This window comes from Danio rerio, chromosome 23 (genome assembly GCF_052040795.2).
Source record: "Danio rerio strain M-AB ecotype USA chromosome 23, GRCz13ab, whole genome shotgun sequence".
Classification (NCBI taxonomy): domain Eukaryota; kingdom Metazoa; phylum Chordata; class Actinopteri; order Cypriniformes; family Danionidae; genus Danio; species Danio rerio.
This window is the reverse complement of record NC_141043.1, coordinates 46,600,259-46,617,500: the sequence shown is the minus strand read 5'-3', so window position 1 is coordinate 46,617,500 and position 17,242 is coordinate 46,600,259. Positions and strand designations below refer to the sequence as shown.

General features: G+C 34.9%; 2 protein-coding genes and 1 long non-coding RNA gene across 18 annotated transcripts in view; 1 reads left to right on the top strand and 2 right to left on the bottom strand.

Annotated features, from left to right (window-relative positions):
* The window catches only part of tgm2a (transglutaminase 2, C polypeptide A), a 16,751-nt gene extending 16,116 nt beyond the window's left edge, over positions 1 to 635 (bottom strand). Inside the window, 2 exon segments of the mRNA NM_001004647.2 lie at positions 1 to 9; positions 604 to 635. The exon segment at positions 1 to 9 is cut by the window's left edge and continues 171 nt beyond it. Coding sequence (NP_001004647.1) covers positions 1 to 9; positions 604 to 613 — 19 coding nt within the window. The 5' untranslated portion in view covers positions 614 to 635.
* Positions 1 to 12,634, top strand: part of LOC137489153 (uncharacterized) — a 46,078-nt gene extending 33,444 nt beyond the window's left edge. For 3 of the 7 annotated variants that reach the window (XR_015524047.1, XR_015524043.1, XR_015524040.1), the window contains one exon: positions 4,243 to 4,803. This is a non-coding gene — a long non-coding RNA (uncharacterized LOC137489153). Of the gene's footprint in view, positions 1 to 621; positions 823 to 4,242; positions 4,804 to 8,841; positions 8,939 to 9,621; positions 9,814 to 11,720 lie in introns of those variants that run through there. The other 4 variants (XR_015524039.1, XR_015524041.1, XR_015524045.1 and 1 more) reach the window with 3 other exon arrangements.
* The window catches only part of quoa (quattro a), a 74,512-nt gene continuing 61,073 nt past the window's right edge, over positions 3,804 to 17,242 (bottom strand). For 3 of the 10 annotated variants that reach the window (XM_087307625.1, XM_087307621.1, XM_087307629.1), the window contains 7 exons: positions 15,621 to 15,798; positions 11,743 to 11,856; positions 9,605 to 9,781; positions 8,791 to 8,984; positions 8,259 to 8,304; positions 5,737 to 5,795; positions 3,804 to 4,478 (listed from right to left, as the gene is read on the bottom strand). In XM_087307625.1, coding sequence (XP_087163751.1) covers positions 8,272 to 8,304; positions 8,791 to 8,984; positions 9,605 to 9,781; positions 11,743 to 11,856; positions 15,621 to 15,798 — 696 coding nt within the window. In that variant the 3' untranslated portion in view covers positions 3,804 to 4,478; positions 5,737 to 5,795; positions 8,259 to 8,271. Of the gene's footprint in view, positions 4,479 to 5,736; positions 5,796 to 8,258; positions 8,305 to 8,790; positions 8,985 to 9,604; positions 9,782 to 11,496; positions 11,541 to 11,742; positions 11,857 to 15,620; positions 15,799 to 17,242 lie in introns of all 10 variants that reach the window. The other 7 variants (XM_087307624.1, XM_087307620.1, XM_087307628.1 and 4 more) reach the window with 3 other exon arrangements.

Sequence of the window (17,242 nt, the reverse complement as noted above, 5' to 3'; positions counted from 1 at the left end):
TTTCCACCACTGCCAACAGAAAATACAAAAACCGTTAGCCTTTTAGAAGATTAATGCACTGACTTTATTCCTCATGAATTGTTTCTTGTTTTTTTAGTAGCATTGTTAAGTTTAGACATTAGGCCAGCTCGATGGCTTAAAATGGTTTAAAAAAAAATTAAAACAGCTTTTATTCTAGCCGAAATAAAACAAATAAGACTTTCTCCAGAAGAAAAAACATTTTAGGATATACTGTGATAAATTCCTGAATCTGTTCAACATCATTTGGGAAATATTTGATGAAGATGAAAAAAAAATTCAAAGGAGGGCAAATAATTTTGACGTCAACTGTATGTTTTTGTTACATTTGCGTAATAAAACAAAACTTATTTTGGATAAGATTAATCTTTGCCCAGCACTAATTAATTGCATTGCAATATCTTAAAGGGACAGTTCATTCATAAATGAAATCCACTTTGATTGGCTGTCATCTCAGATAACAGCTGCACATGACATACAAACACATGCGCATATGCTTTATCAATTTCACCATGCTAAAACCTGCGTTATGCATGAATAATTTCACATGCATTCTTCCAATAATGTTAATATCTGAATGCTTACCTCTCTCCATGCTCTCAGATGGTTAATGCTCTGCGTGTGGCTCGTGTTGGGTCGTCTTCAGCTGGTGTTGGGGTCACTGAGGGATATTTTGGGCTTTGCGTCCTAATGTTACGCTGGTGTCAGAGGACCAAGACTTCAAACCCCGGCGCTTATTTGTGACATTTCCGTCTTCTACCAAACACTGACGGCATTAAATCACATTACAGCATGTCATGTTACGTGAGTCTATTTCTGACTGACAGTCTCTGCGGGATCATAGATGCACATTAGTTTCAGCCATATTTATATGCACTACTGTACACGTGTGCTTAATAACTGTAAAGCTGTTAATCAGAGGACACAGACAATTTTCCTAGATGTCTTTGGGTAAAACTGTCAGTGAAGTGGTTATTTGTGCATGCTTTATATTTGCGATTATCATTTTAAATTGAAAATTGTAATTTACAAAGTTCTGCAGGCAGTAATTTGGATTACATTTGTTTGTGAAGATTAAGTACTGTATGTGTTCGTTCTAGAAAAGCTAACAAAATGAATCAATAAATTATGATGTAAATGAATTAAATTAATAAATTAATTTTATTATTTGAAAAAAAAGGCCAAGACAAAGAAGAAACTAAACTAAAGTCAAAACCAAGTTAACTAAATTAAAACTCATAACAATACATACAAAAATATTTATTTGAAGTATATAAAGCCAACAAAATAAATAAATAAATAAATAATATTTTAAATGAATTCAAGTTGTAAATTATTTGTATTATTTTAAAATTGAAAATAGAAATTAATTGAATAAGTGAATTAAAATTCATAAAATACAAAATAAGTTTATTTAAAGTGCATAGAAGCTAACAAAATAAACAAATTATAATTTTAATGAAATTTAAATTAATTTAAATAATATTTTCTTTAATAAAAAAGGCCAAGACAAATGGAAAATTAATTGAGTTTTTTTAAATTCTAAAAGTGCATAAAAGCTAACAAAATAAACAAGTTATTATTTTAATAAAATTTAAATTCTTTAAAATAATAAGGTTTTATTATTTTAAAAATGCCAAGACAACTGAGAAATTAATTGTAAAAAAGATTTAAAAATAATTAAATTAAAACTGCAAATACAAATAAAAAATACAAAGTTTATTCAAAGTGTTTAAAAACTAAATAAATAAATCAATAACTTATTATTTAAATTAAAATAGTAAGTTATTTTTTATATTAAAATAAAGACAAGACAAGTGAGAAATTGTACAAAAAATATTGAATGAAAAATCATAAAATACAAAAAAGTTTATTTAAATTGTATAAAAAATAACTAAATAAATAAATTATAATTTCATTAATTTAAATTAATTTAAAAAATAAATATTTTTATTATTTAAAAAAGCCAAGACAAACGAGAAATTAGTTGCAAATATATATATAAAATAAATTAAAACTCATAAAATACAAAAAAAGTTTATTTAAAATGCTAACTAAAATATTAAATTCTAATTTAAATAAAATTTAATTAAAATAATCAATTATATATATTATTTTAAAATAGGCAAATCAAGAAATTGTTTGTAAAAAATATCTACAATTAAATGAAAACTCAAATGCAAAAAAGTGTTTAAAAGCTAACAAAATAAATGTATGAATAAATTATTTAAATAAAATTTTAATTATTTAAAATAGTCAATTAAATTTTATTATTTTAAAATAGGGCAAGACAAGTGAGAAATTGATTTAAAAAAATCTAATAAAATTTTAAAAATACAAAAAGTTTATTTAAAGTGCATACTAGCTAACAAAATAAGTTATAATGTAAATTATTTTTAAATAAATTAAAATTTAAATAACTTAAAATAATACATAATTTTTATTATTTAGAAAAAGGAAAAGACTAATAAAAAGCTAACTGTAAAAAAGTATTTAATTAAATTTAAACTTTTAAAATGCAAAAAAAAAGTTTATTAAAAGTGTATAAACACACTATACCTTATAAATAAATTATCTAAATCATTTTAAATTAACTGCATTAGTAGTGTGGCTAATGTGTGCATGGGTTTATTTCAGGGTTTTCGTGGGGTCTTAAGTCTTAATTCTCAAACGCTAAATTTTAAACCTTAAGTCTTTAAAAAAACTGAAATATTGTGTTGTAGGTCTTAAATCTTTTTATTTATTTTAAAAAAAATCTTTTTTAACTTAAAAAACTTTAACTTAATTTTCCTTTTTCATGTATAGCTACCAAATTTGGCCATTAACACCCATTCGATCACCAACATTTCACTTTTTATTAAAAAATAGCATTTAATTTTAACTACAATTAATTACATTTGTTTAAAAGTTCTTTATTTATTTACTGCTGAGGGTACTGACCTGACCTTTTTCTTTCATTATTAAATATAATAAAATGCAATTGTTACAATACAATGATTATTAAATTCTAATCATTTTTAGATAGGACTGATAGGTCAAGTGAAAATCTTTTCCAAATGGGATATTTGAAAAAAAATCCTTTGCATTAAGCCCCGTATGTTCAAAATTTCATTCATAATGGTCTAAAAATGTCTCGAATTTAACTTTGTGAAACCTGCAGAAACCCTAAATATTTATAAAGCGCAATATAACAACAGTTGTTGAACATTGTGCTGTACACAAATTGTGATAAAATGATCAAATAAGACTAAAGGACTTAAACAACATACAATACATACAACACGAAACAAAAAACAGCAAGCTCAGCTAACTCTGGTGTTAAAAGCCTTTTCTATAGGTGAAGGTTTAGTTTCCCCCTTGAAAAGTTTCCCTGTGGGGCACGCAGTGGAAAAGGTCCGGTCTCCCTTTTACTTTAACTCTGATCTGGGAACTATTAACAATTTCTAAATCGATGACCTTAAACATCGAGCAAATTTGTTAAGTCACGCATTCAGAAAGATAAGAAGGTGCCAAACCATTTAAAACATTAAAAACAGAGAAAAATGCTAAACCTTATTCTAAAACACACCGGGGACCAGTGCAGAAAGTAAGACGGGGGTGATGTGCTCAAATTTTTCGAGTGCCAGTAAAATGTCTAGCAGCTGCGCTTTGGACCACTTGCAGGGGATTTATATAGGATTGACCAAGTCAAGTTTAAATTGAATTGCAGTAATCCAACATGAAGCTATAAAATCTAACTGTCTATTAAGAAAATAAAATTTATAAATAAAACAAGACACAAAACAAATATTTTATTCTCTTTATTCATTATAAATCTTTTAAATAATAAAATACAGATTTCTGTATCATCATCCTGTTTATTATAGTCCACAATATAAACAGTCCAGTACTTTCACACATGCTGTAGAAAACCCTTATACAGTCTCAATTAATTATTAATAATTAAAATACTTTTTCAAGCAGTTATTCAAATCATGTGTCTGTGTGCGCATTTATGTAAACATGTATTCTTCTCTGCCATAAATGATGTTATATGAGCTGGATAAACGTACTTAGGACATTTATAAATGTTAAATTATACTTATGTGTGTAATACTGAACATTGCATAAGGGAGTGTAATCTGTTTTCAAAATACTCTTCTGTACATTTTATTAAGAAATAATCTCCATGCATATTAATCGCACAATAATTCAAGCTTCAACATATTATTTCTGTCCTTCCAGATCCAGAACTTCCAGAAACAGCAGGAAGATGCCCATGCAGTTCCTCAAATCTGCCTTTCAAGATGACAAGTTAGATGATTGGTCCACAGATGAGGTCTGGTCACTCATAATCACTTTCTTCTTATTGTTTTCAGCATTTCTACACAGGATAATCCAGTATCTTGTCTAATCTGGTCTGTTTTTTTAATGTTGTATGTCCAAAACTTTTTCTTGCTTCAGATGAGATTCATGCAAGCCTGTAGACGAGATGCATTGTTTGAATAATTGATAAAATGCACACTTCTGAATTAGCTATTTTAATATTTACCTAATTTAAAAAAATATATAAAATAGGAAAGTATTTTAATCTGTATTAGTATATGTTTTTGTATTTTTTTTTTATGAGGTCATAATATGCTTTTGTACTGTGTATATAAGATGTACACTTCCTGACAGAAGTCTTGTCGTGTATCCCAGATGTACAGTAAGAGCAGCAAATAATAACTTGACTTCTAGTTGATCATTTGGAAGGGTCAGAAGGTGGATTTTTCTGATGAATCATCTGTTGATCTGCATCTCAATCATCACAAATACTGCAGAAGACCTACTGGAATCCGCATGGACCCAAGGTTTTCACAGAAATCAAGTTTGGTAAAGGAAAAATCATGGTTTGGGGTTACATTCAGTATAAGGGTGTGCGAGAGATCTGCTGTGGATGGCAACATCAACAGCCTGAGGTATCAAGACATCTGTTCTGCCCATTACATTACAAACCACAGGAGAGGGACAATTCTCCAGCAGGATAGCGCTCCTGCTCATACTTCAGCCTCCACATCAAAACTCCTGAAAGCAAAGAAGGTCAAGCTGCTCCAGGATTGGCCAGCCCAGTCACCAGACATGAACATTACTGAGATGGAGGAGGCTTTGAAGATGAATTCAGATAATCTCGATGAACTCTGGGAGTCCTGCAGGAACGCTTTCTTTGCCATTCCAGACTAATTTATTAATCAGTGATTTGAGTCATGTCAGAGATGTATGGATGCAGTCCTCCAAACTCATGATGGAGTCAGACACAATATTCATTCTGTCTCCACTGCAGCAGGACTTTATATTCTATACTGGACATTATTTCTGTTCAGTGACGAGACTTTAGTCTAAGCAAAGTTAAACCTTACTGTCCTATTTAAATCATTAAATCATATTCTGGTCAAATAAGCATACTCTAGAGGCCTTTGCCTTTCATATAAGCCCCTTCTGATACCAGATGATCAACTAGAATTCAAGTTATTATTTGTTCTTCCTAAAACTTGGATATCCAACAAGACTTTTGTCAGGTAGTGTAATTGTAATATAATCCCCAGAATATGTCTGTGAAGTTTCAGCTCAATATCTCGCAGATCATATTATGCAGTGAAAATGTCAATTTTCGTAACATTACAAATTAATGAAAGTGTAAATAAAAGCATAATACAACCTCTTTAAGAATGCAATATAAGACAGTTTGTAGTGACTCACCTCTGTCAAGGCTAAACCTCTGTTGAAGCTTTGGATCGAATCGGTTCCTCAAACTGACACTGTTGTAAGAACAGATTAGCATAATTACAATTCAGTCAGTCGAATTATTTACGTTGTAAAATATCAGCTCTGCTCTAACCCCTAGTGGAGTGGATTTTGAAATATGAGAGATAGGAGTTGCCTAGTAAACGATGCAAAATTTAGTAACTGCAAATTTAATTGGGACCACATCAACTAGGACAAACATTGATGGTATAAAACTAAAGTCTAGCACAAAGTTTCCTAACCACGTTCCTAAAGAACCTCCAGCTCTGCACATTTTTCCATAGCTGTGTCCCTAATGGCACACTGTACTTATGCACTTACACACTCAACAGCATAGTATATGTATGTAGTGTCGTTTCAAATAGACTGATTTCACGAAGCCGCCATTTTCAAAAGCGAAATCGAGGCTGCGGTGGGAAAAAACCCGGAAGTATCATTGGGAGTTACATAGGAATGTTTTGTAACTGGCTGTATATCTTATCAGCGAAGATAAAGTGACACAAATTTATAATTTCTCCACCTTCCGGGTAACCCTAAGGTCCGTTCTGAATGAATGGTGAATGTAAAAAGGGATATCAGAGCTCATTTTCAGCTAAGTTAAGGGAAATGGCACTAGTTAGTTAACGTTTTCTTTCCCAAACACACGTTTTAGATGCTATTCATCAAACTCGAGTTAATAAACTGATTCTTTCACTAAATTAGACTCCTCACGATACTGAAACAAAAGAAAGACCGGCAATTTCGTGCTAACATTTAAGGCAACTTTGATGGCTTTCTTGAAACAGCGCTGATTTGCCATTGTGTTCACGTGTTCAACAGATTTGATTGTGATTGGCTGAGAAGGTCATCAGTTCACCCACCGCTGTATACTGAGTATAAACACAGACGAGCCGAGCGATCTGCTTGATGACTCGACTGATCTTGACAGCTGCTTCGCGCTTCAGTCCGTGTATCTGTGTTTGCACTGGGTGAAGAGCGGTAAACTGAGCGCAAACCAAACACAGATACACGGAGACTAAAGCGCGAAGCCGTGAAGATCAGTCGAGTCATCCGCGCTCAGCGGCACTTCCATGTTAGCGGGAAATAGACGGGTTTAAAACTTCAGTACCAGGACAACACTATTACAGACAACACGAGGGTGTGCTGCAGAGGACTGCAGTGTTTTATCACTCACCGGGTTACACAGGCTGAAGCAGGAAAGCGTCCTCACAGTGTTTAACTAGTGCCATGAGCTGAAGCCTAGGAGGACACTTAAGCGTATCACTGAGATTGTGATCTTGTTTGATGCTAAATTGATTTTAATTGTTTAAAATAAACTTACTAAATAATAATAAAAAAAGTGATGGTTACACCATTTCTGCATTTTGAAATCTCTGCAACAGCTGGAGGCTTATAGTACACGGCATGTTACTGCAATGTTTACAGTGCTGGACCTATACTTCAGGGTTTCTTCCCACCGCAGCCTCGCTTTGATTATTTAAAATGGCGGCCGCGTGAAATAAGCGTATTGAGCACTAATGTTTTTTTACTAAGTGGAAATTTAAACCGTTTCCCAGATGACATTTGACAGTTGCCAAAACAGTGAAATAAATGACCAAACTATCAAATAATACCTGCCATGAGTATAACCGCATTCACCATCGGGAGGCGCAATAATCAATCCTCTCATAGGAGAATTTTGCTTCCACAATCCAAAATAAATAAAGTAATCCAACATGTGTGCCCGATAGCTCCGCCCCTTCCACTACGTGGGCAAACCTGCAGTCGTTGAGTGTGTGAACTGTCCATCATTCCACACTTTATTTTACTGGTTGAATAAGTGCATCATCCGGGTAATTAAAATACACTTATTATTTTTAGTTTTCAGTGTGAACGCTCTACTTACACTATTTACTCTACAAAATGGCATAGAATAGTGCGCAAGTATGCAATTTGAGACACACCTCATGTTTCTTTAACCAAACACACCTGATTTAGATCATCGGCTCATTAGCAGAGACTGTCAATTACACCCATGAAAGCTCTTTCAAAGGAGACACCCAAAACATGTAGTGTTGGTGTTCCTTCAGGAATGTGGTTGAGAAACACGGCTCTTGCATGTATAGATATCAACAGAACTAAAGTTGAGTCAATGTGATCAGAAAACAAAATAATAATAATAAAACCTAGCAGAAATTAGATGTGAACAAACCTGAATGGTTTTTAGTGTATATCATCACAATATAGATGGGAATAAAACTTAAAGTAAAAAAAGCCAATTTAATATATGTATTTTACTTGAGATCCACTGATGTAAATTAAAGAAAGTGTGAAATGAAGTATTCTTTATAGTAATTTAAAATATGTAACTCAAAATGGCAAAAATCTCAAATCATATTGACCAGTGAATGAAAAAAAAATCAGCTTGTAGTGACTGGGCTTAAATGGTTATTTTATGGATTAAAATGGATTATACCCATAAATAAAAATGTACTCACTATTTACTCCCCGTCAAGTGTTTTCAAACCTTTGAGTTTCTTTATTCTGTTGAACACAAAAGAAGATATTTATATTTATGTTGAACAAAAAAATAATACAATGGACTTCAATGGTGACAGGTTTTCAACGTTTTTCCAATTATCTTCTTTTGTGTTCAACAGTCAGAACTTGAGAGAATTTTCAGTTTTGAGTGAGAACTGTAGTATCACTGTTTTATCATGCAAGTCAGCATCTTTATTTGCTTATAAATGTTGTGTATGAGAGTTCACTGAGTGCAACACCTAATACACAAACACTTCAATGAACATCTACACATAGACTTCATCACTTATATGCTTTATAACTGCAGTTTGACTGTGTTTATAAATAATATGGTGTTAAAAGCTATTAGATACCATAATTAATAAAGTTTTTGTCATTATAAATGTTTTGTAAAACTGCTTTAAAATGACAATTATGTGAAAAGCGCTATACAAATAGATTTGAATTGAGTTGTAATGGAAAAGAGCTGGGATGTGTTTATTTCTCCACCTTGAGAGTGCCGTGAGCCTCTGTTTGTGGACTGAGCATTTTTCTGGACAGGGCAGGAGAGCTGTAATGGATGGAGTGAGCAGGTGACGCTGAAGATCTGGAGTGAAGCAATGATGAAACTGATGACCTTCGACGTCCTGTGGAGCAGGTATGATCCGCACAGCCAGTCAAACCTGCGTTTTCCACCAATGACTCTATCAGGAACACATGGAGTGATGCTTTTATTAATAAGCAATTACTTCCTGAATTATTTGCCCCCTGTATTGTTTTTCCCCAAGTTTTGTTTAATGGAAAGCATATTATTAATAAGATAATTAATAAATTATCTATTAATAATAAATAATTAATAACTCATTTATAATAACTGGTTTCTTTTCTCTTTGCCATGATGACAGCACATAATATTTGACTAGATATTTTTCAAGGTACTAGTATTCAGCTTAAAGTGACATTTAAAGGCTTAACTAGGTTAATTAGGGTAATTAGGCAAGTTATTGCATAACAGTGGTTTGTTTTGTAGACAATCCAAAACTAATAGCTTAAGGGGGCTAATAATATTGATCTTAAAATGGGTTTAAAACAATTAAAAACTGCTTTTATTCTAGCCGAAAAAAAATACAAATAAAACTTTCTCCAGAAGAAAAAATATTATGGTAAAGACTGTGGAAAAAATCCTCAAAATGTTGAACATCATTTAAGAAATATTTAAAAAAGAAAAATAAATTCACAGGATTAATAATTCTGACTTTAACTGTACTGTAAAATTTTGACTTTACTGTAAAAAAATTTTTTCTCTATAATTGAACTCTGCTACCATATTTTCCTTGGAAGACGCTGGGAGACATCGAGCCCCGCCCTGAAGAAGAAGATGATTGGCTGCCTGCAGTTGATGTGGTGCTGCCAGAGCCAATGGAATCTGGCCGTGGTAAAGCCCCGCCCCTCTGAAGGCCAGACACCAGAGGATTGGGTGTTTTCAGTATTCCTACGAGTTCTGTCAGAAGAGAAAAGTCACAGAAAGTTCAGGTATTAATTAAAAACTTTGCTTTTTATTTGTAGCTTATATCATCTGCGGCAGTGGGGGTCAAGAGACAACGAGGGGGGGGGGGGGGGGTTCCTTGGTTTTTTATATATATATATTTTTTATATATATATATAAGCCATCAGCCTTTGAATTTTTCGCCATATGATTGCGACCCCTGGTGTTGTTATGCCAGATCACAGGTGTCAAATCCAGTTCCTTGAGGGGCACAGCTCCTGTACACTTCCTGTAGGTTTTTCAACAAATCTAAAGGACTCAATTAGTTTGATCAGTTGTGCTTAATTAGGGTTGGAACTAAACTGTACAGAGCAGTAACTGAACTTGACACTTGTGCGCTAGATTAACGACACAGCAAAAGTGTTAGTTGCAGCAGATTGGTTTTACAGCACCATGTTAAAACTTTGACACCTTTACGGCACCCACATACATGAAAAAAAAAATAAAGGCCACGACTGAACATGGAGGATGATCTCCAAGCGGTGGTCTTCAAAATAAATCTTGCGCATTAAGTCTGTAAATAAGTTGTAAAATGTAAATTATAAATAAGTCTGTTACACTTTTTTTGTGTTGTCAATATGCTCATGTTGATATAGTTTCTATTGGCGTGTGCAATGAACGCCTGTTCTATGGCAGTGGTTTTCAATTCTAGTACCCCCTTGTGTAAATAAGAAACTAGGCATGCACGATATTGGAAAAACTGACCTTGCAATATTTTGTAGTTATGTGATCATATAGCTTATATTTCTTTCTTTACAAATTGTTTTTAAAGATTGAATTTATATGTAATATATACATTTATGGGGACGAATGTGGAACCATTTTCACAAATCAGAGAGATATCTGATCAAAGAAAAGGCATGAAGTGACCAGGGCCTGATGATGTATTAGATGATCATATATTTTACAAGAAAAGAGTTTATTTTGCCAACATTGCAACAGAAATTAAATTGTGAAGCTTTGCTGTGTAAAGCGACAACTTTAAAGGATAGTTCACCTTAAAATAAAAATCCATCATTAACTCAAAAAGATATTGTGAAGAATGTTGATAGCCAAAAGTGTCAAATTCACTATTTTTCATGCACGTAGTGGAAGTCAACAAGAGCGAAAAAGCTTTTCGAAGAGTATATTTCATGCTCCACTTCTAGTCCAAATATCTACAAATTCTTAAATCAAGAAGCATTTTAAGGACAAGCACAAAATATTTTCTAGTTCTCAAAAATAAAATGCTAAAACTTGAAAAAAAAAGCTAAATAATCTGCCAATTGAGCAAACAAAATAATCTTATGTCAAAAGAAAAAAGAAGAATATTTTGCTTGCCCCATTGGCAGATTATTAAGCTTGTTTTAAGGAAAACTCAATTTCGGCATATTTTTCTTTAAAACAAGACAATATTTTATGCTTGTCTGAGAAAATGCTTGTAGATAATCAGACTAGAAACGAGACAAAAACTCTTAAGTAAGAACAGCATTTTTGCAGCGTACTAAAGAAAGAAAGATGTTTTGGTGAACTGGCCCTTTAAGTTCAAGCAGAAGCTGCTGTCAGCCTGCGCACAAGTGTTAAGTGGACATCATTATAGCTGGCGCCAGCTCAATTGCTTGAATTAATTAGTTGCAGATTAATTAGGGTGAATATCACAGTGTAATTACTATTGGAGACTCAAGCCGCACCTGGAAGAGTTTGTGCTTTGAGACTTTGAGAGAAAAAAATCTGCCTAATGAGGAAAGACAACAGAAGAGAAGTCGCCTTTAACATAAAAATGCATTGAGCTTTTGTTTTAATTCCTAGCAAGACTTTTAATCCTAATTAACTTGACATTTGGGGATATTCTTCAAACTGTTTCCATCATTTTATTTCTCTGAGTGAAGTAAGTGTTTCATGCATTTGCTTTCAGTGTGTGATTGGCTGATAAATACCTCTTCCTGTGACATCACCATTCACAGTGTGATTGACAGCTGCGTTTCTGGGCTGAATGTCTACAAAAGGTTTGCAGCCGGTTCCCATGAACAACCTCTCCTGTCTCCTCAACTCTGAAACACAAAAATCAGCAAGTCTTGTCAATCTGTGGAGATATATCCTCAAACAATTGTGTTGAAACAATTTTTGCATAGGAATTATAGGTAAAGTGTACAATTATGCTGAAATAAACTACCGAGGACGGGTCGGGTAAATCTTCAAAGGGGAACTGTGTCCTTTATAACCTCATTCACATCACCCTGGCTACGCTGTTTCACTTTCTTAACAATAAAATGAAAACATAAGAAAATGGCTATTTTCATTTCGATATTAGCAATTTAACAGACACCAAAAATGTTGAGGCGTCATGTAGCTACATATTTATATGACCATCATCTTCACTGTATGCATATTTATAACAACACGAACACCACGTTATAACATTACTGCCTCCTTTCATTTTCATTGAAAAATACTAAACATACTGTTTTCTCTTTGGCTGAATATCAGTTTTAATAATCAATAATGGCAATCAATAATACACTATAAGAAAATAAAGGTAAGCAATCAGTGTACGTGGTTACATAAGTTCATTTATTAGCTTATGTTTGCGCTCTGCCAAAACACGTTACCTGATAGATTAAAAGACTGAAGAGTCATTAAACACCGAAAAGTCATAAGTAGGGCCAGATGGAATCTGCAGACATTTTTTGATATTTCAGCTGAGAATTTTGGTAAAAATCTGCAGATTTCTGCGGAATTATGTTGGGAGTATCATAACTAAAACATTAAAATGTGAAATAAAAAATAATAACTTAATGTTTAAAATGCAAATCCAATTAGATTTACTTTATTTGGTAAACAAAGCAAGTCTCTCATATAATATCTCTACTAAAAGAGAAAATATTACTTTACAAACTGCATTGTACATAAATCAGATGAACATTTTTATATTAGTCAATAATATTGCTATAATTAATTAAAAAACTAAATAAACTTAGATTTACACAAGTAAATAAACAGAATTAACGATGGGCTAAAAATTTGCGGCCTAGTCATAAGATAGGACATTTAACAACTAGTGAGATGAGATCCAGCGGTATATCCTTGAACTGACCGACCTGCGCTGCTCTCACCTGCGGTTTTGTGCTCAAAGCACCTGCTGACTGCCTGGAGCTCAGACCTCCACATGCAGTACGCTGCAGAACATGCCAGTGTGTGTATGTGTGTGTGTGATCACATGTGCGGTTTCAACGATGTAGTGTGGATGGAGATCTTTTCAGAAACGCCAGTGTGGACGTGGATCTTTTTCATTCTAATACGCTGTTTTAAAATTGAAACGTAATGGTGTATACGAGGCCTGAGTTTAACTCAATTTTCTCAATACTATAGAAAATCAAAAAATGTCTTGTGATGCGGTAATATGCAAAATGCATTGTTATCTTGTTAAACCTAATCTTATAAAACTGCTATCGAAAAAGTATTGTTCAGGAACTGGTATCGGAACTGGTATCAGAATTTTGCATGTCACGATTTTGCCAAGTCCGATGCGATCTTGCATTAACATCTATGTTGATCCTGAAACATCCTTTTTGTTCAAAAATGTAATCCATGCTTATTCCCTACACCTAAACCCCAACATACTGTAAGTGTAAACTATACATAAAATCAGAGAATAATAGGTGGATAACAATCAGGGCCGGAGCAAGCTGAACTGCCGCTCTAGGCAAAGGACGGTAACGCCGCCCTCAACCCTAATGTGAAAGCGGGGGGTTGGGGCGCCGCGGATATAACTGAGGGCGCGGGTGGTGAGGGTAGTGTCCGGGACGCCGCCCTCTCTATTCTACTGCACTAGACGCGGATATAACTGAGGGCGCGGGTGGTGAGGTTAGTGTCCGGGACGCCGCCCTCTCCATTCTACTGCACTAGACGCGGATATAACTGAGGGTGCGGGTGGTGAGGGTAGTGTCGTGGACGCCGCCCTCTCTATTCTACTGCACTAGACGTGGATATAACTGAGGGCGCGGGTGGTGAGGGTAGTGTCGTGGACGCCGCCCTCTCTATTCTACTGCACTAGACGCGGATATAACTGAGGGCGCGGGTGGTGAGGGTAGTGTCGTGGACGCCGCCCTCTCTATTCTACTGCACTAGACGCGGATATAACTGAGGGCGCGGGTGGTGAGGGTAGTGTCGTGGACGCCGCCCTCTCTATTCTACTGCACTAGACGCGGATATAACTGAGGGCGCGGGTGGTGAGGGTAGTGTCGTGGACGCCGCCCTCTCTATTCTACTGCACTAGACGCGGATATAACTGAGGGCGCGGGTGGTGAGGGTAGTGTTGCGGACGCTGCCCTCTCCATTCTACCGCACTAGACGCGGATATAGCTGAGGGCGCGGGTGGTGAGGGTAGTGTCGTGGACGCCGCCCTCTCTATTCTACTGCACTAGACGTGGATATAACTGAGGGCGCGGGTGGTGAGGGTAGTGTCGTGGACGCCGCCCTCTCTATTCTACTGCACTAGACGCGGATATAACTGAGGGCGCGGGTGGTGAGGGTAGTGTCGTGGACGCCGCCCTCTCTATTCTACTGCACTAGACGCGGATATAACTGAGGGCGCGGGTGGTGAGGGTAGTGTCGTGGACGCCGCCCTCTCTATTCTACTGCACTAGACGCGGATATAACTGAGGGCGCGGGTGGTGAGGGTAGTGTCGCGGACGCTGTCCTCTCCATTCTACCGCACTAGACGCGGATATAGCTGAGGGCGCAGGTGGTGAGGGTATTGTCGGGTATGCCGCCCTCTCTATTCTGCCACCCTAGGCCGCCTCTATGGATGCGCCGGCCCTGATAACAATCATGTAGAAGTGCATAAACCTGTAAGCCTAAACTTAATAGAAACGGTAAACATATTACTTTCAAGTTTTTTTTTTTCTTTCCTCAATTGGTGAAGTTTTGTTCCTCACCACTGTTGCCACTGGCTTGCTTGGTTTGGGACTTGTGGAGCTGCGCATCGATGGTTTTGCTCTTCAGTGTTTGGACTTACAGCAATGAAAATTAAACCACACTGAACTAAACTTCAACTCTGAAAACTGGACTGACAGTTTCAATTTACAAGAACTTCTAAAAGTGCTATAGATATAAAGATGAGTTGTATTGAATTTACAGATGTTTGACAGTCAGCTTACTGCACATACTGCTATATTAGACCAATTATGCACACCAAAGGTAATGCAGTCATTACACCTCAGGTGTGCATTGTTTTCTTTTAATTCAATGGACCGGAGTCAGTTACTCTGATAATACTATGGTAATACCACACCTAAAGTCACTGTTCAGATGTTGTATTTCAGACAATAGTTCTCAAACCGCTCCTGCGTGTAGCGCTGGTTTCTTACACATCTCATCCAGAGCATTCTGTTGTGTGTTGATGTGATTTTTGACTATGGTAGCTGTAAATTGAGCATAATTAATTAATTGAGCATGTAGTATAAATATAATTACTTTTGCACTTTACATGCTGTGATATAAAGTAAAAAGTATTTTCTCCACTGGTGTTGATTTATTTAAGACACCAGAGAGCAACACACAGCGATTGCCAGTCTGCATTATTCTTTACTTGTACTGCTCTTTGTAGATTGTTAATCAGTATGTAAATTAACTAATGCATTTTTGCTCTTTCATTTGCTCTTAATCTGTCTGTGCATCACTTTTTTGTTATTTTTTGTAGATTTTTTTTGTAGATTTTTAGCTCTTTTATTGGGTTGTGCCTTCATGCTTATTTGCTGTTCAGTAAATCTGGCCCTCTGAATACCTGATTTAGCATGCATTATGGTGCTCTGACCTCTGCTCTTGAGGGCTTGTTCCCACAGTATGTGCTCCAGGTCTGTGGTCCAGGCATGTTTGATGTCCCGTGTCTCCGCCTGGAGGATGTAGGTGTCCTGCGATCGTCGTCTTCTGAACCAAATCTCGAAACTCCGGCCGCTGAGACCACATGACTGCGTCATGCCAATCTCACAGGTCTGTGCAGAAAACAACATTCAACACTATTTACAAGCTAATCTGAAGAGAGAGACGGCATACGTTTTCAGGGTTTATACGGGTGCTGGATATGCGTGAAAATGCTTGAATGTTAATCTGGTGTTTTTAAGGTTTGAAAAGAGCTTAATGTATTTATTGCTTTTAAAATAGTGTGCCTTATTAAATAGGTAATAATAATTCAAAATTAAAATAAAATTTATCTCAATAAGGAGAGTAAATAACATTAATTCAATATTGTGCTTGGGACAAACATAGCATATTCTTAGTATACTACACTATACTATACTATACTCAGTCCCTCCAGGATTTCGGGAAATAAAAATAGTTTTTTTGCGACAAAAATCGGTTTGATTATGTGGTGAGATTTTTCAAGATTTGCTGCAAATTTCACAGCATTTCTTTTGTTTTTCAGTTAAAATACACACAAATTATACCTTAATTCAGTGGTAGGGAACCTGTGGCTCTCCAGCTGTCTTCCTTCAATATTATTTTACCATTTAAAAAAAAACTATAACCATCACTAAAAATCAGTTTCTTATCGAAAATACAATTGCAATCCCCTTTTGAATTGTATCTTATACAGCACAATGAATTAGCACTCAGTTAACAATAAAAGGACAATTCGACCAATGTGCATTTTTGGCAATGTGGATAAACTTGAATTGTGACACCAATAAAAGGTAAACAACTTGCGTTTCTTAGGTAACTTAGAACATTTATGAGTGGTGATGGTGAAAATAAAACTACTGTAAATTATTCTTTCTTCATTCATGGACTTGCTCAACAATTGATGCTTCATATTTGTTTATTTTTGAGTTGTACATAGACATAAATTAAGGTTTTGTTAAAACCTTGTATTATTTATAGTAATATAATAATAATAATAATGATATAGTATTAGTAGTAATACTATAATTTTTTTTGTAATTTATAGTGATACAGTAGCAAATGCATTTTAAAGAGGCATTTTGAGATATACAGTTGAAGTCAAAATTATTAGCCCCCTTTATATTTTTTAAAAAATATTTCCCAAATGATGTTTAACAAAGCAAGGAAATTTTCACAGTATGTCTGATAATATTTTCTCTTCTGGGGGAAGTCTCATTTGTTTTTATTTCAGCTAGAATAAAAGCAGTTTTTAATTTTTAGAAACCATTTTAAGGTCAAAATTCTTAGCCAAAAAAAAATTCTTTTCGAAAACAAAAATTAGAAATTGGGAAAGAAAATAAACAGGGGGCTAAAAATTCTGACTTCAACTGTATATACATCCAATTGGCTCTTTTAAACAAAAAAACTGGAAAAAACAGAAATGGCTCTTTGCTAAAAAAAGGCTTCCCGACCCCTGCCTTAATTTATTAATTTCTTGACCTCCAGAACCATTCATTTCTGTAATTTATATAAAGAAAACACTGAGAGAAGTTGGAC